At 42.8% G+C, this 22,522-nt stretch overlaps 1 protein-coding gene across 3 annotated transcripts in view; it reads right to left on the reverse strand.

Moving 5' to 3' along the window:
* LOC126399412 (serine-rich coiled-coil domain-containing protein 2-like) overlaps nt 1-22,522 on the reverse strand; it is a 79,450-nt gene that overhangs the window by 42,447 nt on the left and 14,481 nt on the right. For all 3 annotated transcript variants that reach the window (XM_050059337.1, XM_050059336.1, XM_050059338.1), the window contains exons 2-6: nt 5,097-6,460; nt 3,764-3,931; nt 3,471-3,647; nt 3,316-3,389; nt 838-1,020 (exon numbers count right to left, since the gene is read on the reverse strand). In XM_050059337.1, coding sequence (XP_049915294.1) covers nt 838-1,020; nt 3,316-3,389; nt 3,471-3,647; nt 3,764-3,931; nt 5,097-6,417 — 1,923 coding nt within the window. In that variant the 5' untranslated portion in view covers nt 6,418-6,460. The remainder of the gene's footprint in view (nt 1-837; nt 1,021-3,315; nt 3,390-3,470; nt 3,648-3,763; nt 3,932-5,096; nt 6,461-22,522) is intronic.

Below are 22,522 nucleotides of genomic sequence, written 5' to 3' on the forward strand. Positions count from 1 at the left end.
CTGGCGATCACATTTAAGCTTCAAATGCGGTATGAAAGGTGTTCATATGTGAAGATTATCTCGCTGAACAAAACCTGTAAGTATCATAAACTTGTGTTAGCCACAGAGCTTATTTTCTGATATAATCCAAAACGCAATGCAAAAATCACATTCACTTTCTCTTCCGGGAACCAGCGCAATGCTAAACTTACAGGTTTTGATGTCAGCCCTGACACACTCTATATGTAACGGCGTTGGTGTCCAGCTGGGTACGTGCATGATTTTCTTTTGAAACATATTTTAATGAGCACTGCAGGAGGAAGTCTGAGATCCAAGACTTTCATTACCAACGACTGCTTCTCTGTAACTGTTGTGCACATGACAAATAAGTAATTAGTAACGTGTTTGTACACATCCCTCAAAAGAAATTTGTTTGATTAGTCACCGCATCTAATTATCATAAACCTTTAACACCTGTTGTCGTACTCTCACACAAACAGAAGCTACATTCAGTGCTACTAAAACTCACAGTGAGCGTGTCGAGTGCATTTCCTTCCTCATGAAACATTTGCAAGTTAAATTTTAAGGTATTTTAAAGCCAACATTGTTTACATCAGTGTTCACATGCTATCAGCCTTCGTCTTTGCTGTCTTCTCCGGCACATTTACTGCACGAGAAAAACAAAAACTCCACAGAGAACCTTTAATATAAAAATTGATTTTAAAATAATCTAGTTATTCCTCCCATGGTGGCTTGAAATCTGAACGATATGATGATGTCTTCTGGGAGCAGACTGGTGTTTATGTTGATCGACTTTAACCTGCATCAGGGTTCATTATCACTCACACACAGACTTACAATGCTGTTGAGGTCGGAGTCGAAGCTCCCGATGTGATGGGTGGTGTTGCTGTTGGTTGTGTTGATGTTGATGGAGGCGGTTGTGGTGGCGCCCCCAAGTGGCTCCAGGCCCTCCTCATCCCACATGTAGGTTCCCCCAGACCCACAGCTGTCCGATGGGGACAGGTCCAGAGACGAACCGCCCTGCGAAGCAGAGAGGACACGGAGGCTTTTATCTTGTGAGCACTCTGAATATATTCCTGTAGTTCCTGCAGTAGATACGCTCAGGAAACATCTGCAGTTTGTGTGTAGATTATTTCACACTGTAATCTTGTTAAAATTATAAAAGCCAGAGAGTTAATCTGTCTACAGCAGGTGAATTATGTTTAGTTTGAAGTGCTTTTCTCTTATCTTAAAATAAAAGCAGCCTCCTTTGACTCCTAACAGAGCTGAGATGTCTCCATGATATCTGTCTTTCAATATATTCTTTTGTTCAACAGCTTACAGGTTTTAATGGACTCAAAGCGTTTTCGAAACGCCGCAGGATAATTCAACATCTGTTAATAGGAGGTTAGAAATTGCTTGTACAGCGTGTGAACAAAGTATCTGATGTGTCGCTCTGTTCTAACTGTCTGTGGGTGGGGCTCAAAGGCCAACTGTAAACTACTGCACCTATGAACTCTGACTCAAGTATGTTGACACTCCAGACATTTACTATTACATAATTTTAATGACGTTATATTTTGTCACTGCATTCTAGCAAGACATACTAAGACCTTGGATATTTTTGAGAACAAATATGTTTCTCCTATGTTTAAAAAAAAAAAATCTGTGGACACTACAGTGCAAAGACAACTCCAAACTCTGGCTGAGTCAGTAGGTGGTGATACAGGCTGCATCTATGATTCACCAAAAAGAAAATATTAATTAAGGTGGAGCAAGTAACACTGGGAGCAGCGGACGCCTCCATTTGTCTGTGAAATGGTGCAGCAGTACTTTTATTTCTCCTGTTCATTTTTACTCTATTTTCTTTATTTATTCATTCTCTTTTCATTCTATGGCGTTTTAATCATCTTTTTTGTAAGTTTGTTGTGTTTTGGTTGGTTTGCTTTTTTTCTATTTTATTGTTTTTTTGCCGTGTGAAGCACTTTGGGGTGCATGTTTGTATGAAAGGTGCTGTATAGATAAAGCTGAGGCCATGTTTACACGAAAATGATCCACTGAAAACAGAATCGTTTCTCATTTTTGTTTTGAAAAAATTCCATGTTTAGATGACAATGTTTTGATAACAATCGCCGTGCACACGGATTCGCAAAAATGACCAAAACCGCTGCAGTATACATGCCAGGCCAGTAGTTGGCGATGTGATGCTTACGCTTCCTTCTACAGAGCGGCGATGTATAAACAAACAAAATGGCAAACGCACGAACGTTTGTCTGGACGGACGACGAGGTGGAGTTGCTACAGCAAATCTTCACTATGATGGGGAAGCCTTGATAAATTCAACAGGGTGAGCAGCACAAACAGAGCTCGGGAGTCCGCCATTGTTGTTGTGATGGTCGACTTTCTCGTGCATGCCTAGTGACTGGAAGCGTAATGCGCATGTGCAAAAAGTCCCCGTTTTCAGCGGAACTGCATACTGCAAGTTTACATGACAACGGAGACGGTGCCGTTTCCAAAAAATTGCACTCTGGAACCTGTTTTCAATACGTTGTGTTTTCAGGCACCCAAAACGCTGCTGTCGTGTAAACGATTGGCCAAAACGCAACTAAAGTTTACAGTTTTCAGTTGAAATCGTTGTCATAAACGGGACCTGAGTTGAGTTGAGTTATTAATGTAAAGTACTCATTAGACCAGGCAGTGCCAACAAAACGCAAACGAACCAGTAGTTTGCGTTTTGTTTTTATTGTTTCCAATGCATACTTATTCCACAAAGCAACAACTGGCATTAGTAAATTGAGATGATGTCATCTGCACCTCAAAGGGCTTTTCCCAAAAATTCTGTTTTAGTGACCTAAAACCATGGATGTATAAAGACAACAGTGGTGCATGAAGCCAAAAAGGTTTGACTTTCCAGATATAAAATTACCCAGATCTTACGCATCATTACTTTTTCTTGAGCCGAGCAGCTAACGTCTCCTTTAGTGCTCTGCTAACTTAAATGGGGATAAATGACTTCCAAATGTTTTCGAAAATGGATCAAACCCTGGAAGTGAAACGGGTCATTGTGTGGAGCTTGTGACGCTCAAAAAAAGTGTATCCACTAATTGACAGACGTCTCAATCAAAATGAGGCAAGAGAAGTTTGTTGTTGCCTCTAACAATGAATCAAAGTGCATAAGCTTTGTTTTTTAGATGGAAATGTCTTTCATCTTTCAAATAAAAGTTGAAGAGCACTTTACCAGATAGTTGGGGAGGAGTCCAACAGGCTGTTATTAAAGTGACAGTTACAGAAGTCTCCTATCTGCTAACTGTTTATTGGTCTTTATCGTGGTGGTACCTGCTCGTGGTAGTCCGGCTGACTGGACGTTCTCCGATGGGGGAGTTGGGTCAGATGATGATCCCCTTGCTCACCTGGGGAGAAACATAATTAGTTTACCAAATGTTTCATGACTTTTACTGACCTGCACATTCATCCTGTAAACTCAAACTCACCGCTGAGTCTCATGCCGGCCCAGTCCATACCGTCGTCCAGGAAACAGAGGCCCGCTGCCTTGGTGACACCGTTAACAGCCACTTTGTCTTCATCAAACCTGGCGCATGACTGGTCGAGCCCTGAGTCATCTTCATCGTTTTTAGAGGACAGAAGCAGTATACCCACCCCTCCGTTTCCTGCAGACACAAGACCAGATGCTGTCGATCTATTGAATTCACAGTTTTAACCAGTAAAAGCACAGACGCTCTGCACATATCTGACACAGTAGAAAATAACTGTTGTCTTTTCTTACCCAGGTTGTCAAAATCGTCCATGTACTCCTGACTGGTGTCGTTTCTATCCAGAGACGAGTTGGAGGACAGGGACATGTCCTCCAGCGTCTCCCCCACGATCGACACCTCTCCCTGGGATGCTGGCTCTGCCGACAGCCCCTCTGTCTCTGGAGCCTCCGGGGAACTTTCTGATAGTGAGGAGGAGGAGGATGACACAGGATTAGAAACGTCATGACGGTGAGAAATCAGAGATGACTGCATAAAATAGAAAACTAGTTTAGTTGAAAAATAACATATAAGATGTGATATTAGATATGAAAGATAAAGTCTGAAAAAAAAGAGAAGAATCATTTGAGATCAATTTTCAAATATGGAACATGGGATAAAATGCATGATCATAACATGACAGGATGTGAAGAAAAAAAGTAGCTGAGAAGTGATGATGAAAAGAGAAATGACAAACCTAGGATAAGAGATTTGAGGAGATGAAACAATGAATAAAATGAAAGATAAGTTTAGAACAAAGATGACAAAAAATATGATATGAGGTAAGAAATTTGCCTTCAGATATCAGAGATGGAAAACTGAATAAAACATGAGATAAGAGACGACAAATGAGATGAGAACTGAGACATAAAATATGACATGAGTGTCAAAGATTTAATCATGTTTGATGGCAACAGGAGAATGTGAGAAGAGATAAGGCAGAGGGAGATATATAATGAGACGAGACATTTGATATGTGAGATCAAAAATAAAATTACATATAAGATAAAATGAGCTAAATGAGATCTGATGAGATTTAAGGAGGGGGGGGAAGAGACGAGTGGTTTAAGTCAAGATGTTGATGGAAAATGGCGTAAAACATATGAGATGAACGATGACATACGACTTTGATGATATTTTGATGAATTATTAAATCAACTGCAACTAATTGTAATCAGGGATTTGAAATGAAGTATCCGAAATCAACCAAAATTTCTGCCTCGTGGTTGTGCGCTTCCTCGAACCTGTCAAGTTGCACTTACAGGTTATATCCAAGTCTGAAATATCATCACTTCATCATCCTGTTCGACATCTGAGTGAAATTTTGTCGTAATTAGTGTACGAATGATTGAACTACCAAATTCTACTTAGTGGACGTTTGTGCCAATTTTGAAAAAAATTCAGTGATTTAAGAAAATAATAGCCCGAGCTATTAATTGAAGTTTTACGGTATACTCCATAAATTTAAATTTTAAGAGGTTTAAGATGAGAAGAGAGAGAGAGTAAGTGACAGGATGAGATCAGTCAAGATGAAAAATTGAGGATGTTTGAACAATGAGAGTCACGTCCGTGATAAGAATCTCATACCTGGGCTGTTTTCTGTAGTCGAAGGCGTCTCCACTGAGTCTCTCCGCGCTGTCAGTCCTCGGTTCACTTCCTGTTCACCCCCTAGCTCATTGGCTGAGGTCACTCGGAGGGGGCGAGACTGCTTGATGAGTGACGGGCGTGACAGCTTGTAGCTGATGCCGCTTGGCTTAGAGGCGGGGCCAAGGCTGGGTAGGAGGGGCTTCTTTAAGGCCGTGGGGGGAAGTAGGGAGGGGATGCTGAACCCTGACCTCCCTGGAGCAGCAGAAGTTTGAGCTTTGGCCCCTCCACCTCTGCCTCCTCCCTCAGGAGGCTGGCTGGTACCTGGAGGCTTTGCTAAGCTGCTTCTGGGCGGAGCCTGAGCAGAAGAAGCGCCTCGCCCTGCAGCCCTGTTAGAGGAGTAGGAGCGGGTGTTGTGAGAGACTGAGGAGGAGGAGGTGGAGGAAGAGGTGAGGGTGGGGGAGGGCTGCCGTCGGACCTGCGTGAGGCTACGTGACCGAAAGCGATCGCTCTCAGTCAGCTGGCTGGACGGAGCAGAGCCGAGGCTGTCACTGGAGTAGGAGCGGCTGGCCGGTGGCTTCTTCTGGAAGGGGGAACCAGAACGAGAACCTGGACCTGAACCTGGTCGAGAACCGCCAGAGCGAGCAAAGTTCTGAGGCTGTCTCAGAGAAGTGCTCCTTGGTTTGGAACCAGAAAAACCATTTAGGGTTGGTTTGGTGCCGTTGCTGAGCCCGAGAGAAGTTTGGCTCAGTTTGGAACCGTGCGATCCACTTTTAGAGACAGGAAGTGTTCTGGGGCTGGACTGTGGCGATGGTGTTGATGAAGGTGTTGCAGAAAAACCAAAACTACGCCCCTTTCCTGCAGAAGACGTGGTTGTCTTCTTGGCATCACGCTGTGACACCACTGGTGATCCCGGTTGGCGTTGGGAATTAAACTGATGGATGCTGTTAAAGGAGCGATTCTGCCCAACATTCCCGCCAGTTCCTTTCCTCCACTCCTTCTCTCCGTCAGCTCCTCCGTCCTCCACCTTCTCATTTTCTTTCTTCCATTTCATGGAAAATGAAGTCGGCACTCTGATGAATCCATTCTGTTTAACAGCAGCAGGGGGCGTGGTCAGACTGCTGTTGACCCCTGCTGGGCCGGGGTGGTGGTAGAACCCATTGGTGAGGCGAGTGCTGGTGAAGGTGCCAGTGCTCGCGGTGGCAGCTGGACCTGTCTGAGTGCCACTGGAAAGTGCAGCAGATTTGGGACGTGAGCCAAACTTGGGAAGCCTAGAAACCATGGTGGGCATGGTGAGAGGGTCGAAAAGAGGAGGGGCTGACATCAGACCCCGCCCACTTCACCATGGAGACACTGAGCACCAGGAGCTGGAAGGAAGGAGACAACAGAGACTGATGTTAGATCTACCTTTCTAGGTTATCACATGGACATATAAGGTATGTGCAGGTAACTTTAAGATGTTTTCAAACCAAATCTAAAGAAAAGTGAGACTGATCTTTTGACAGATTTTACAGGAGGACTTCTGCCAACACGAGGAGACGATAATAAGACTTTAATAAAGGTTATCATCTGTTGAGATCAATCCAAACATCATTTAAGTTTTTAACAGAAAACACATTCCCATCAGGAAAATGCTGCAGGTGAGTTATCAAGTTTTAAGCATAGCATTAGCATTAGCTTCATGTTAGCTTGTGTTGTAGCTGTTAAAAATGTTACACATAAAAACATAAAAATGCTTGAAGGTCCAAATTGAAACCTCATAACTAATGCCTTCTGCATATCCAAAATCGTTTGGCCCAACAGCGACCATAATTGTCAGACATTTGATGAATCTAATATCCGTTGGGTACTGGCCCACAGCTGGCCCAGGAACTGTGAACTGGAGATGATTCTCATCCCAGTTTGTCGGAGTTCATGCCACAAAACACAACCAAGCCAGTCATACGGGCTACAGCTGGCTCACATTTGGTCCTCTGGTGCCAGAAAAGAGCCGAACACACCGACACTCAGCCGCAATCTGCCACACTGATACTGGATTTACGAGGCTGATACAGGCACTGGTGTTAGAGAGCTTAAAAACATTTTGCCAGGGATCCCTTCAATTTAGTTCTTGAAAATTGTGACCAGGATTTTTAGGAGTGGAACATTTTACAGTGTTAGAATCAGGGGTGTCAGCTGGCAGGATGGGATCATGGATGGGAAGGGTGTGACAGTTTGAGAACGTCCCACCATGAGAGATTCAAAAAGCAGGCAGCAACAGTTCGCGGCTAACTCTGAGAAAAACAGCAGCCAAAAATGTCTGCAAACTGTGGAGACACTGAGGTCCAGGAGCTGAGTTGGCAGAGGACCAGATCAGCTGCCATATGACATGTTCCGCCATTGTTACAGGTTTATATAATGCTGCTGACGTGAATGTTATGTCACACCAGAGGCCCATGCTGTTGTGTTACAGCTCACACCTCTTTATTTATGCTTCCATGCTGTCTAAAATCACACACTGGAGCCACATGATGCCGCCATTTTTCGGTCCTGTGTAAAAATACAAAGGCGCCGTAAAGCAGGGACTTCCCAGCCGCTCTATGGCGCCATCTCAGTGTAACAAAGGCAACAGTGGCCGACCTCCTCTAGCTCCCATCAGACCCAGTTGGTGCAAAGTGCAGTGAAATGAAGAGCAGCAAAATTGATCTACAGACTGACGTGAGTAACCAGTCTGAAATATTTTCAGCAGTTAACTGACTGACATTGCCAGTTAGAATAAACTTGTCAGTGCTCTCTGGTGGACAGATCATGTAACAAAGCAGCTCAGATTTACAAACAGATGTACAACATGCTGTCCAAATTAGTGGCTACTAGTTTGTAAACTGGTTAGTCTCTGTGGCTAGCAGATGCTAACAGATGTTGACAGAGTTTTATATTACCTGAGTTTAGTTTTAGAATAGAGATCAGAGTGTTTACTGTCCAACAAAAGACACAGTGACCCTACTGAGCAATACATTTGCATCATGAATCTCCTCTCTCCTCCTGAATCTGAACAATACAACAACTGTGTGCAGTGAGTTTCATGTTCATGAAAATTCTCCTGCAGACTTCCATGATGAACATGGCTGTTGAGAGGTCTGTAACATGCCTACAGTGTAGAAAATAATTTACAGTCATGAGTCAGTGGAAAAATCCAGCGAGAGGCAGCAGCTCTGACACAAACTGTCACTGAGTGATTAACACCTGAAACACGTGGCAGCTCCAACACTGCAGGCTGAGTTCAGACATGTGGTTGGTGCAGAGGTAACACATTAACCATCACACACACACACACACACACACACACACACACACGCCCTAATAAAAACAATCAGCTGCTCAGTAAACGACAGATAGTAATCAGACAAACGATGTTCAGCTGGGCACACCCACCATATCCTGTCTGTGTGCAACACACACACACACACACACACACACACACACACACACACACACACACAGGTGAGACAGGGTACATACCCTCAGGCAGGACAGAAACAAGGCCGGCCTGTTTCAGAGCTGCGAGTGTTTGATTCTAAAAAGACAGATTTTGGGTGGAGCGTCACTTTAGTTGTTCCTTCAGCACAAACACATCAGGCCTCAGTGAAAACACTATAACAGACTGATATACTGCGGCTGCACCTAATTATTGTTGATTTATCTTCTAATTATTTTCCTGGTAAATCAAACTATCTTTATAATAATAACAATAACAACAATAATTTGACTTGTATAGCACCTTTAAAAACAGAGATTACAAAGTGTTTTAACAAAGAAGCAGAAGAAGAAGAAACCCCAGAAGCAACATAACAGAAGCCAAACTGAAGTGCTGAATGTTGAAATAAAGCAAGTCAAAAAAGACGCAAAAACATATGAGCAAGAGGACAGACAAGACTGAGTAACAGAGATAAAAACGATACAAAAAATACCAGTAAAAATAAATACAATAAAAAGAGTAAAACACAAAATAATAATATTAATAATAAGGAGGATAAAGACAGTCTAAAAAGACACAAATAAAAACATGAGATCACAGAAGAGCACGTCTGTAAAATGGGTTTTAAGAAGTGATTTGAAGGAGGTCACTGATTCTACAAGCGACTTTCAGGTGTGTCGCTGCAAAGCTGAGGGGCGCTGCTGGCAACAGTATAACAGTATAAAAAAACAAAAACAAAAATTCCCAGAACTCTAAGTGAAATATTCAAAATGCTTATTTTGTCCGAGGAGCTGTCCAAAACTCAAAGATATTAAATCTACAGTGATACGAGATACAACAAGCAGGACAGCATCACATCTATGGAGCTGGAGACTGTTTTTATCTGCAAAATGCCTGAAATGATAAACTGATTATCAAAATAATTTCCTTGATTTGTACAACAGAGCAAGCCTTCAGTCTTAATTTGAATTATAAAGGAGAGAAGTACGATTTAACAAAACAGAGCTAGGAGCTCACAGTCTGTACTGAAGCATCGTGGTGCTCTGAGCTAAATGCTAACGTCAGCATGCTAACATGCTCATGATGATGATGCTAATATCGTGATATTTAGCAGATATAATGTTCACCATCTTAGTAGTTTAAAATTAGACAAAAGCCCTATTCGGACAGGATTAGTTAAACGTGGAGACGTGAGGTAAAGTAATCATTACCAGGGATTTTAGTCCTTTCGAACGCGCCATGTCTGTAATCATTACGGATAATGTCAGTAAACATTATGGCGACTTTTACCTTCTGTAAAACGGTCTGGAGAAAATACCTCGGGTAATATTAACCCCGTGCGAACGCGATCCTCTGTGACAATGTATGTAAATATTTCGTCACGTCCTGTTTACAACCATTTTTCTGCGTTTACAACTAGTTTTCCGCGTTTTTTCAATGACGGAGGCGCTTGAAGAAGCATTCAGTCATGACAGTGGACATTCTTCTACGTGGGAGACCAATCAAAAAGGTTGAGAAGAAAGCACTTCAGAGCCACGAGACTTCTGGTTGTGTTAGGTAGGCCTAATATGAATCCATATTGCTAATCGCTGTGTACACACAATCCTGATCATGGGCAATATTTCATATTGGGCTACTCATTAATTATTATTATCCTTCAGCTGATGCTTACAGGAAGCAATGCAGCACGCACATGTCGACAGGGAGGTGACGCCAGGGCGCAAACCGAGTTACCACTCCCATCTCTGGTAGAATTACGGAGATTTCTTGTCCCGTGCGAATCAGACATTTATTACAGACATCCTGTGGTGAACTGACATTAGTCCACATCCCAGTGTAAAACTAATCCCGTCCGAATAGTACTAAAGATGAAGACGAAGACCAAGACGAAGAAGAAGAAATTCAACTTTAAACACCTTTCATGCAACCTAGGGACATTTTACGTAAAGAAAAAAGCAAAAATCTACCAAAAAAAGCTTTTTTCATTTATCAAATTAAACATAAACCAATCAAATCCCTCAAAAACTTTTCCATTTCTCTCTTTTTAAGAATGTATTTGCTATAACAGAGACATGGGAATGACACACAGACAGGATGGTAAGAGTGTGTCCAGGTTAATAATGTATGGAAATAGAAACAGAGAGCTCAGCTGTAGATGTGTACGAAGAAGATGTGCAGTGACTGTTGTGGTGACGCAGCTGTGTGGTGTTAGTTTGAGTCATCAATGATAAATGTGGCAGCTGTAATAACACACAAAACAAAAAGACGGTTGGTAGAAAGAGAGATTGGTACTAGTAAGTGGATTGTTGAATAAATGCGTAGGTGATTTGTGTCTGTGTTTGTAGGTGTGTTGCCACTTGTGTGTCTGCCTCTGCATAGTGTGTATGTTTGCGACAGATGTGTGTGTGCGTGTGGTCCTATTTGTGTTTGTACATGAATGTTGTTGTGGCATTAGCTCACCAACAACATTTCTTTCCCTCTCATAAGACCAGATAATAATAATAATGATCTGTCCCTGCAGTCTGAGCACATGGTGCTGATGCTGAAAGCCTCCTCAGTCATTTGTCCGCCCAAGGCCACCGTATCATAAACTAAACTGAGCATCACAAGCCCGTCTGGACGCTTAAATTAACCCTGCTGACGACAGAAGAAAGCGAGGTGTGACAGAGACAGAAACTTGTGATTTCAGTGTGAGAGAAACACAAAGGTCAAAACATCATGCTGGATTTTTTTGACTGATCATCTGCTCATCCTGAGGGGATCACAGGTTTATAACCTCCTGAGGAGAATCAAAGATGATGATCACACAGTCTGACACACGTGTCATTAGATAACACAAACATGTTCCACCCATGTGTTTTACTGACAGAAGGAATATTGTTCTCAGTTACATTATCAGACCCAGCAGCATAACATCTCGAAATAAAACGTGTTCAATTTGTTTGCGTTAAACTCTTTCATGCAGGGGTCCACAACAGTTGACAGATATGTGGGAGCCATTTTTAACTATTAAGTACCACGTCCCAACCACCAGGTGTTGGACCTGCATAGACTTGACCACGAGTTATGTTATTGGAAGGATAAATGCATCAGGTACCTCGGGCAATACATACATAAATAAATAACAAATGAAACTAAATGGGATGTTAAAAAATGATCAAGGAAAAAAAAAATCTAGATTAATTAAACTATTTCTGGGACTGATATACATCTGTCCTCCCACCATGTATCAGTAGACACCAACTGCATCAACTGTATATCAGTGCCTTAATTGAACTCAATATAGCTCTGAAAAATTCTTATGTTTTTTTGTTATTTAATGTTCTCATGTGTGTTCATACCATTAGCTCTTATTTTTCAGACTTTTACTGAGCTTAATTAAATCACTTTTCATACTGTTGATGCATGGTGTCTGCTGCAGTGACAACATCCTCCAAACTCCTTCAAAATGAAACATATTAAAAAAAAAAAAATTATGGGCACGACTTTTCACTTGTTTTAAAGTAAACGCAAACATCAAAAAAATATTAATTTGTGATTTGGGGTTGACATTTCGCCATCACAGAAAGAAACCCATCTTACAGCTGGTGCAAAGTGGCGCACACAGGGGCGTAAATATAGACAATGCAGGCAGTGCGGTTGCCCTGGGGCCTGTGAGGTGGGGGTGGGGCGTTGCGAATGATTCAGATTGGAACTACACCAGTGTTTATAAAAAAAAACTAAAAAAAAAACTTCCGCAAATGTACTTGAGCCCATTCGTGAGCTCATGAGCCTGTAGGTCTCAAAATGTTGGCTTGTTGCTATTTTGAGGCAGCAGAAAACGACTGCATCATCGATCAACAAAATCCTGATCTAAAGTCAGAATGGTGCAGCGTTTTCTTGCTCTTTAATGGGCGCATCATTCAGATAGTAAAATGCACCTGCAGAGGTGGGTTCACAACGAGTCTACACACAAAGGGACACACAGTTGGGCTGTGGCTGGGTGAAATAATCCATCATTAATGAGGAAAAAATGAATGACATTCTTAAAATGTCAACGTAGCAGAGATAAAAGCAGAGCTGCAGTCAGACTCAACATTAAGAAAGACACTGTGAACATTTACACACAAGGAGCAGCTTAACTTCATTGATTACTTTAGAGGTAAAAGTTTAGTTCTGTTTCATCTGTCAAGTTTATAGCTACAGTTGATAGTTTTGATATTTGCTACAGTGACATTCTGTGAAATGTGAATGTGTCAGAGACAACAGCAGAGTTGCTGTCAGACTCCACATGACGAGAGATGCTGTGCTGAGCAGCGTAACTTCACTCATTATTTTAGAAGCTAAAAGTGCAGTTCTGTTTCATCTGTCAAGTTTATAGCTACAGTTGATAGTTTTGTTATTTGCTACAGTGACATTCTGTGAAATGTTAACATAGCAGAGATCAGAGCAGAGCTGCTGTCAGACTCCACATGACAAGAGATGCTGTGCTGAGCAGTGTAACTTCACTCATTATTTTAGAAGCTAAAAGTGCAGTTCTGTTTCCTCCGTCAAATTTATAACTTCAGTTTTTAGTTTTGCTCTGACTGCATTACTCTCAGCAGAAAACTGCTCACTTCTCTAATTTGGAAATAGAACATGAAGCTCTGATTGGTTGAATTCATGCTAAAACAACCCCTTTGCCCCTTGCACCTTACTTTCCGCCCAGATTATGTGCCATTTAACTTGCAAAGTGAAGCTGGCCACTCCCTAACTGCACTTGCATCATGCACTTAAGGCCCTGAGCTACAGATCATCTAAAACGGGCCCAGTGACTTTAAAGAGAAAGATAAACTAATAAAGTGTTTCCCATAAAAGATGCTGCGGTAAGCTGACTCACGACTTCCCCACTGCTGTGTCACAGTCACAGGCCGAGAAGCAGAAGCACTCAGAGTCATCATCACAACCCCAAAACCTCCGGTCAGTATCTGTTGTCTCTGCAGGATCTAACATGACACTGGGGAAATAAAGTCCGACCTCGTCTGCAGCAGAATCATCCAGTGTTAGTTTTACAGCTCTTTAGTGTTTAGTCAGCTCACTCAGTTTAATCCTTCCACCTCAGCTCCACCCAGATACCTTTACGCTGTGTTCACGTTAGGATTCTCCTGCTTCAGTACGTGACAGTTGCGTTAATGTTACATGACGTTTAAGTGATGCCTGACAATTGACTGAAAGACCCCCAGCAGATAATCGGATTACTGACCAGTTAAGTGACAGAAACCCTGAAGTTAACTGACTTTTACCTGAAATTTAACAGAGAGTCAGGTACCAATGCTCGACAGTTAAATGACAAGTGAGTAACACTAAGGCCCTGATCACACAGAAAGCATTTTAGCAGCTGCAGGTGGATTTTTGTAATTGTTTTTAACAACTGTTTCTGAAGTCTAGGCACCTGGCGTTTTTGCCAGAGCGCTCTGAACTCCTTGAGCTGAAAAAACTTCAACTGGAGAGCACAGTGGGTCACAAAGCATCCAAGTCAGTAAAGAACAAAATGATAAATCATAATTTTGTTCACAGAACTTATTTCACCCGTTAGACGGCACAGGATAAAAAGATAAAGGTACTTTTATCACATGGTATGGACTTGTACTAAGATTAAAACCTTCTGGGACAAATCATTGTATATTGTTCACTGTGATCCTGCAAAGTGTCTTCTGAATTCTACTGTTTAAGGACAAATGGATGCACGAGAGCTAAAAGACTGATCATAACAAAGCTCAGCTGACAGAGGGACTGTGGCTTCAGACATGTCTGGAGATGGTCTCCATGGAGGGAGCAGCATCTAACCTTTCTGAAGTTTATAATGAGGTGCAACGACTGTGGAAGATCATTCTGGATACTATTCGTAAAATACCCTCCTTTCCAAGACTCTAGAGACGGACTCCAGAAGCAACGTGAATGGTCCAATATCTCTCTCTATTTTGTCTAGTTCATCCTGCAGATCCACAACTGAAACCCTCTGAAATTACAGCAGTGGTGCAGTAACAGAAGTTTTACGGTTGAGAAATGTAGTGTAAAAGAAAAGGGCTGTCTGACTGCGAAGTAAGACTGTAAAAAAAAGAAAAGAAAAGAAAACCCTCAATATAGCGTCCACTTAGACTGATGATGATTTTTTAGGTGGGCCTCTTTTAAGGTGACTAAAGTCGAACAGTTTTCTGAAATCATTCAAATGAGCCGTTAAAAACGTACAGTCATGATGACACAGACCAGGCGGCCATGTTTTCCTCCAGTGTGTGTGTGTGTGTGTGTGTGTGTGTGCACTGCAGCAGAAACACTGCTGTGATACCAAGGACACACAGGAGGAATGAAGACTGATGAACGAGGTCACGACTGAATGATAATGAGACTCTCTCTGTCTCTCTCCTTTATTCTACACTTTCTTTTCTGCCTCTCTCTCTCTCTCTCTCTCTCTCCTCCCTCCTCTCTGTCCATCACCGAGCCTCCTCCTTTATTTTGGACTCTCTTCAAGTTGAAACTGAGCTCCTGACCCACTCACTCTGTTTGTGTGTCTGTGTGTGACTGTCCCAACACATCCAGTATCACACAGCTGCACCTCCACTCTGTTGGATCATGAACCATGTTTTTCACATTTCCTGTGGGTGGGATTTAAACAGACACAGGTCAGTGAGCTGCCAGGAAATAAAGTTTGAAGGACAAAAGGAAGCAATGAGTTCATAACAGGTTTCCAAATGAGGCATTCATTGTAACATGGGGGTCTATGCCACGCCCCCAGGAAGTGCGCCAATATTTGTAGTGGTCAAACTGTGGAATTACAACTTCCACGTCTATCATGTGATGCCACCGGGCGCAAAAAGACTTTCTGCCATAGACATACATTGTGAAAGAGACATCTGTAAAGTGGGTTAATTTCTTTGAGCGTCACAACCCCTGCAGAATGGCTTATAAGGGGAGTTGATCCCTCCATCTGACAACATTTAGAACGTCCAAAGGGGTCGCATGATTACATCATTTCATCCCCATTCAAGTTATTGGAGGGCTAAACCAGACGGTCGGCCGTCAGCCAATGTCGGGCCATCAGTGAGCATCTGTCGCCCTAGTTTTTGCGGTGTGTCCCACACCGTTGGCACTAGCCGGACCCCTGTCGTCGGTTTTTCGGCCGTTTGAGCATGTTGAATCGGCGGCGGAGCTTGTCGGTGAGAGAGATCACTCTGATTGGCTGTTCAGGTTTTATTTCCTCGCCCCTGTAGCGAGTAAATCTGCCTGTAGTGAAACCGGGGCTAACTGGTGCTTCCTCCTCAGGCTCCACTTCACTCAGCTGCCCCACAGACCCGCTGCTTCTTCCCACTTTAACCTGAATAAGGGGTGGCGTGAGGCGATGTGAGACGACGTGAGACGACGTAACAGTTGGCTTTCATCGCCGCTAGTTCTTTGATGTCGGTTTGGTGTGTCAGCACCTTTAAACATCTGTGGTCTATGGGGACTGACTCGTTTCTGGAGCCAGCCTCAAGTGGAAATTAGAGGAATTGCAGTCTTCAGCATTGACTTCATTTTTCAGCCCCAGAGGTTGCTGTTTGGTTTTTTCGAGGTTTGAACTACTGGAGGGGAAAGGTCGCTTTAATGTGGCATCTGCTCCTTTGAACTTGTGAGCTGGAGGAGTGAGGTCACTGGGGTGAAAGTGCCAGCAGGAAAATTCAATAAGTTACTTTACCTTCCATGCACTAAGTATACACAAGCTGCTGTACATCCAGTTCACAATGGCCCACAGCAGTGGTTTAACGCTTACTGACTGAAAGGAAAACTGCACTAAATAATTATGAAGCTTTTAATTAAAGGTTGATCAATTCCACTGACAAAAGTTTGATGAATATAAAATCCACAGAACCTTCAGTTTCACATCTCTCTGTATCATTTCCTGATTTCTCCGCAGGGATCTTTAAAGCTTCGTATATCAACCACAGTCCACTCTGATGGTTTTGCTGTTGGCTGATGCACAAGAGAGATTTCTACTGCGAAACCATTGTGTCAGATTTATGTGTGTGCTTTAGATTAATTTCCACTTTGATGAGTGTGAACGTGGGAAACACTGAAGCTTTCTGTCTTTGGCTGCGAGCCACAGAGTCCATTTAAATAAATGAGTCCAGGTGTGGCCTAAAGTCTGTTCATTTGTTTAATGGATAAGAAAATGCTAAACTGTGATTACTGACTGCAGGAAGAAAAGCTGCGACTAATAAACCAAAAGTAGTGAAGATGAATGTAATGATCATGCTAAGACGCTATTAGGGATGTCATTTCTGGTTAATTTTGCTTTCAAAAGCCTGACACCCATTAGCCAGTAACAACGCACATAATGTGAATTACAAGAGGCCTTTTCCTTTCGTCCGGCGCTCCATTGACTTACTGAGCTTTAGTGCCAAATTTCAAAGCTCCGTCCATTTAGAGGTGGTGAAATTTGAATGTTTTGTGAAGTAAATATTTTGCCGACATTTTGTTGACAGACAGCCAGCCAGCCACATTAACATGCAGAAGCATGCTGTACCACCCTCTGGTCTCCACTGGTTAATGCCAGCCTTGGTCGCTGTGCACCGAGCACCACCTGGGTCAGGTGGGAGCTAACGAGCAGAACTGCTCATTCCAAGATTAATGGTGGTAACGCCTTCCTGGTGGTGGGACGGCATCGCTGCAGAAACATGGTAAGCGGGTTCATTTTTAGCTGCAGAACGGGGGCATGCATCTATTCATGGTCAAGGGGTTAGGGTTAGGTGGGGACCTAACCCTAACCCCTCAACCAGGAATAGACGCATGCTTCCCTCTGCACAGTGATACGGTTGATGGGTGTAGCTAGGCAGACAGAAAACAGTTCCTACATGAAGCTGCTGACAAAAAGGTCTGTGGATTATCTTGAGTAACCAGGTCATGACTTCTAGAAAGTGACACTGATGTTGAGTTTATCAAATTTATTTTTCTGGTGCTTTGAGCTCCACAAGCTGAGTGAATCTAGTTCCATTATATTAGAGAGAAGGCAGACATCTCTACGGTCGATATATTCAACAAACAAACAAAACAACGGCACTCACTAATCCGTCTTCTTTTGTATTTTAATTGTGGACAGAAAACGAAGGCATTTCAGTGTAAAGCCATCATCAGCTAAAACGTGTTCGTTTTCTGTCCACAATTAAAATACAAAAGATGGTGCCATTGTGTTTGTTTGTTTGTTTTGTCTTTATCGCAACTGTGCACCTGACATTATCTTGAGATTTTGAGTTGTGCGCACTGTTTCTAAGTACCAGATAAATTCAACACTTTGCAACTCATACCAAAACAACCCGGTCTCACGCCAAAGTCGTTGAATGCTGGTGGTGGGTCAGTGACTTCCGGCGTCAAACACCAATAAAAAAAGTTGTCCATCCACATCAGCATGATATGTGGCTGGCTCAGTGACGTCAGGGGGAAACATGTGCGAGCAAAAACGTAAGTTAAGGTGGCGAAAGTCCAATTAGGGTGGGCAGGAGGAGTGGTGGACAAGTCAAACAACCACCGCCTTTCCCCTGGGAGGCCAGTGCTCGCTTACCATAAGATTGTTAAGCCAAACTCTGTTCTTTTGTCCTAAACCCAACCACGTGTGTGTGTGTTGTTGAAGTAAAAAACATCGTTCGCAGTGGTGTCCTGATGTAGTGCTTTTATTTTGAAAGAGACTGTATGCAAACTGTACGTTTCCTGTGAAAACAGAAGTGTATTTTGAAAACAGACAATGCATGTAACTGAAGTTGACACAGCGTCCCAGAACATCAACAACCAACACACCCAGGGTACCTTGGACGTCATATGTGGACGTGGAAAGTCCATGACCAAACGTGGACATGTGACGAGGTCGGACCAAAACTATCTAGACAGCACTTGCTTTAAAACAACTGAGTCTGACTCTTGATTCTCAGCGAGCTCCTGAGTGCAGAGCAGCTCCAGTGTTTGCTTACGTGTCCTGACCTTGACAGCCGCGTTATCGACTGAACCATATCAGTAAAGGATCCCATGATGAGCTCACCCAGACTGGCTGTACTGTACCCTGCTTACAAGTCACTTTCCCTTAATGGAGTTCACAGCAGAGCAGCCAGGAAGCTGCAGAGCTGCAGAGCTGCAGAGCTTCACCTCCACTCAGCAGCTGCAGTCACAGTCAGAGAAAAGCAGCTGAAAAACCTTCAACACCATCCGATGAATTTATTCTTTGACCATCAGAACAACAACATATCCTCAGTTATCAGCTGATGTGGCTGTAGACGAGTTCACCAATGTTTTCACATGATTTCCTCTCTTGTGTCTCAGAGTGCGAGGCGATTTATCAGCTGTGGTTTGTACTTGAAGCCCGGCTGATGTGATTGATGGACTGACAGACTGAGTGGGAGATATGGAGGAATATCAGCGATGGCTCCCTGCCAGCAGATATATTTAACTCTGTAACTTCAGCACACAGACTCAACTTCCTCAGGAACCTGTTTAGCCAACGTCGTCGTACGGCCACGGTTCACGGCTCAAGGTTCAGCTCATTATACAACACAGGATTGCACAATGAAATACAGCTGTAGGTCCCGCCACGCCGCACATACAGAAAATGTATAAACAAATATTTAAATATTTAAATGAGAATAGAATAAAACAATGACATAGGTGATAAAATAGATAAAGTATATACAAGAGCAGCCAGGTCTTGCTCCCGGGGCGTCCAAGCGCACTGCTTGGTCAGCAACCCTGTCCTCACTAAAATGATGCTGGGGGCACCGTTAAGCATCTGTGTGAGACACACCAGGCGTTCAGCCAACTCCAATGTAAACCCATCCATGTCTTTATTAGACACTCAGAGCAACAGACGCAGCTTAAAGGACAGAAAAGTAGGGGGGACTGGAGGGGAGGTGGAGCAGCCCAACGGACACTGGACTTGACCCAACAGACTGATGTTCGAGACCAACAAACAACATCGGTTGCAGCATTTGTGCCACTCAAAGCCGGGTGTTTTTTTTAGCAGCAACTGAGATCTTTGTTTTGTTGCCTAAACCCAACCGCCGACTTCCTCTGCAGTAAAATAAAGGCCCAGACACAACAAACTGAGGACTAGCGGTGATGAAGGCCCTCTGCTCCGTCGCCTCACGTCACCTGTCTCAGCCAAATAGTTGCACATGAACACACGGCAAAGACTACAGCCCACAGCCAACCAGCAAGCAAGTTTCGCACCTTCATGACAGGACATAACTCTCCACACCAGCAGATGGCGGGAGTCTGTAATGGTAAGTCAAAAAGGGGAAACAGAAGGCCGAGAGTATATTTACTTTAGAGCTTAGTGGATAAAGAAAAAAAATCTGACCTTATGGAACAAGTTTGTTTTGGTTTCACTCCCTCTGGACTTAAGCTGTTTGTTTACGTTCCTCACTTCTATTTCTCTTCTCGTGCACTGAGCTGAACTGACAATCAGAGTGATTTTCTGCTGTCGCTAATTCAACATGCTGAATCAGCGAGAAAAAAGCTTGCTAGCGCTGTCAAGGGCCAACGGTGAGGGACACACCGCAGCCACAAGGGCCATGGACGTTCACTGATGGTCCAATATTGACCAGCGGCACCATTGGCTTGGTGTGTCAGGGCCTTAAAACGCGAAAGGTTGTCCCCAGTGTCATTATAGCAACACCTGAACTTCTGCCAAAATATGATGAATACGGATGAGATTATGTTGCAAAGTTGGACTCGAAAACAAATTGAATTTATAAAACGTTTATTAGCTGCCATTAGAGACAAAGTTTATTTTTACACACATTGAGATTCTTACAAATGTTGAAACCTAAACTTTAAAGGATTTGATTCAGATTCAAACCACAACACAATCCTGAACCTTCAGCTCACATCTCCCTTTTCCTCCTCCTCCTCCTCCTCCTCCTCTTTTTATCCATCTATGACCGCCGTCTCCTCCCTTTAACCTCAGTCTTCTTCCTCTCAACCTCAGCTCCTCCTCTTTTTTCCTTTAGCCTGTTATTATCCTTTCATTTTCCCCTCTTCCTCCTCCTCCTCTACTGTACATCCACTCAGCCACACTCTGGGTTATCAATGTCCTCATGCTCCATTTCTCCGCTCACTGAGCTGAGAGCAATCGAGGGCCTCCAGCCAGAGACGGTCAGCTGCATCCATCTGGGTCCTCACATTTCACATATATTTGATGTTCTTTTAATACTTTTTTATCAATTTATTAAATGTCAAAGTAACAGCAACAAAAACTAGAATCACTTACGTATAATCTTCACAGTGACGTTAAAGACACCTTACATGAGTCAGTGAAAACAAGATTTTTTTTTTTTGTCACACGTAATAATCGGGACAATGTCACAGAGAGACGCCACATCCTGTTTTAGTCTGTCGAGGTTTATTCTTCAGTCATGGTGGCGGTCCCATCGTCTCCTGACAGATGCTGCTCTGGGCTCTCAGGTGAGCGCACGAGGTCAAGTTTCATTCACACTCTCAGACTGAGAGAAGGCGTCGGAGCAGAACTCACAGATGGAGCAGAGACACAACAGATGGTCCGACCGACCCCTCTGAGTGTGTGAGTTTAAACTGGACACTATAAATCTTCCTCATGCCGAGGAGGGAGGGTGAACTCACAAACACACACTCTCCCATTGTCATGTGTGTTTCCTGACCTCTCACCTGCTGAGAATAAAACCTGCACAAAGTTCTGCAGCAGCAGCAGCAGGATCATCTTCCATTATCGCTCAATGATAAATGAATCAACGGTAACCTGATCGGCTGCTGCTGCTGCTCTCTGAATCACACACACAAACCAAGAGAGGACACTAAAAACATGCAATAATCCTGGGAAAGTGTCTCATTTAACGGTTTCATTTTTTACTGTTTCTCTGATCTGAAACAACGTCTGCCAACAACTAAAAAAAATATGCTAGTCTGTGTTTTTGGCCTCAAACTGACTATTTTTTCATTGTAGATTTATGAGTCAGTTACGTTTTTGATTATTGTTTGGTGTATAAAATCTCTTAAGTGTCTATAAAATAGCAAAAATTGTCCAAAACCCAAAGACCTTCAGTTTACAGAGATACAGATGAAGCAAAAGCAGCAAATTAAAACCACTGATTTAAGCAAAAAACTTTAAATAAAATTAACTATTAATCAATTCTAAATATAGTCACCAGTTAACCTCTGTCATCTAAATATAGTCCTTTTATTTTCCATTTATTCATTTTATTTATGTAACGTTTACTTGTATTTATGATTTATCACGACACCTTGCTACAACACGTTATCACTGGAAAAACTGAGTTTATTTTGAGCACGTTTTACCCGTATAAATAAATGTGCAAATCAAATTTGGGGTGTAACGATCCATCGATCTCGATTTATATATCAATTCATTCAATAATCATTCATTGTGCAAAATAAGAAAAAGCATATTGGCCGATTCTGAGTTCACTTTAAAGCCAATATCGTCTGTTACTAATGACATGCCAATATTATCGTGCATCCCTAGTAAAAAATAACGTTATGAGATAAAACATGATGTATACGCCTGGACAGCGTCTCACAACGCTAACTTCTCACTACAGAAACATCAGCTGCTGTTTCAACAATGTTCGGCTGAAACTACGTGCACGCGGGCTGAAATTCAACCGAGCTGTTCTGTCAGGAGACGCAGAGATTTTAACCAATGGTGAGGAGGAAAAATAACAATGTTACATGTAATCTGTTAAACTATGAGTAGAGGGAAAAGTCCGCTAGCTGCTAGGCTAATTTATGCAATGTAAAAAACAACTGTTTTGTCCATGAACCCTGACAAGTTTGTCTTCAGGACTTTGAGACAGGAGTTTGTCTTCAGGACTTTGAGACAGAAGTTTGTCTTCAGGACTTTAAGACAGAAGCTTGTCCTCAGGACTTTGAGACAGAAGTTTGTCTTCAGGACTTTGAGACAGGAGTTTGTCTTCAGGACCTTAAGACAGAAGTTTGTCTTCAGGACTTT

Source organism: Epinephelus moara, chromosome 13 (genome assembly GCF_006386435.1).
Source record: "Epinephelus moara isolate mb chromosome 13, YSFRI_EMoa_1.0, whole genome shotgun sequence".
NCBI lineage: Eukaryota > Metazoa > Chordata > Actinopteri > Perciformes > Serranidae > Epinephelus > Epinephelus moara.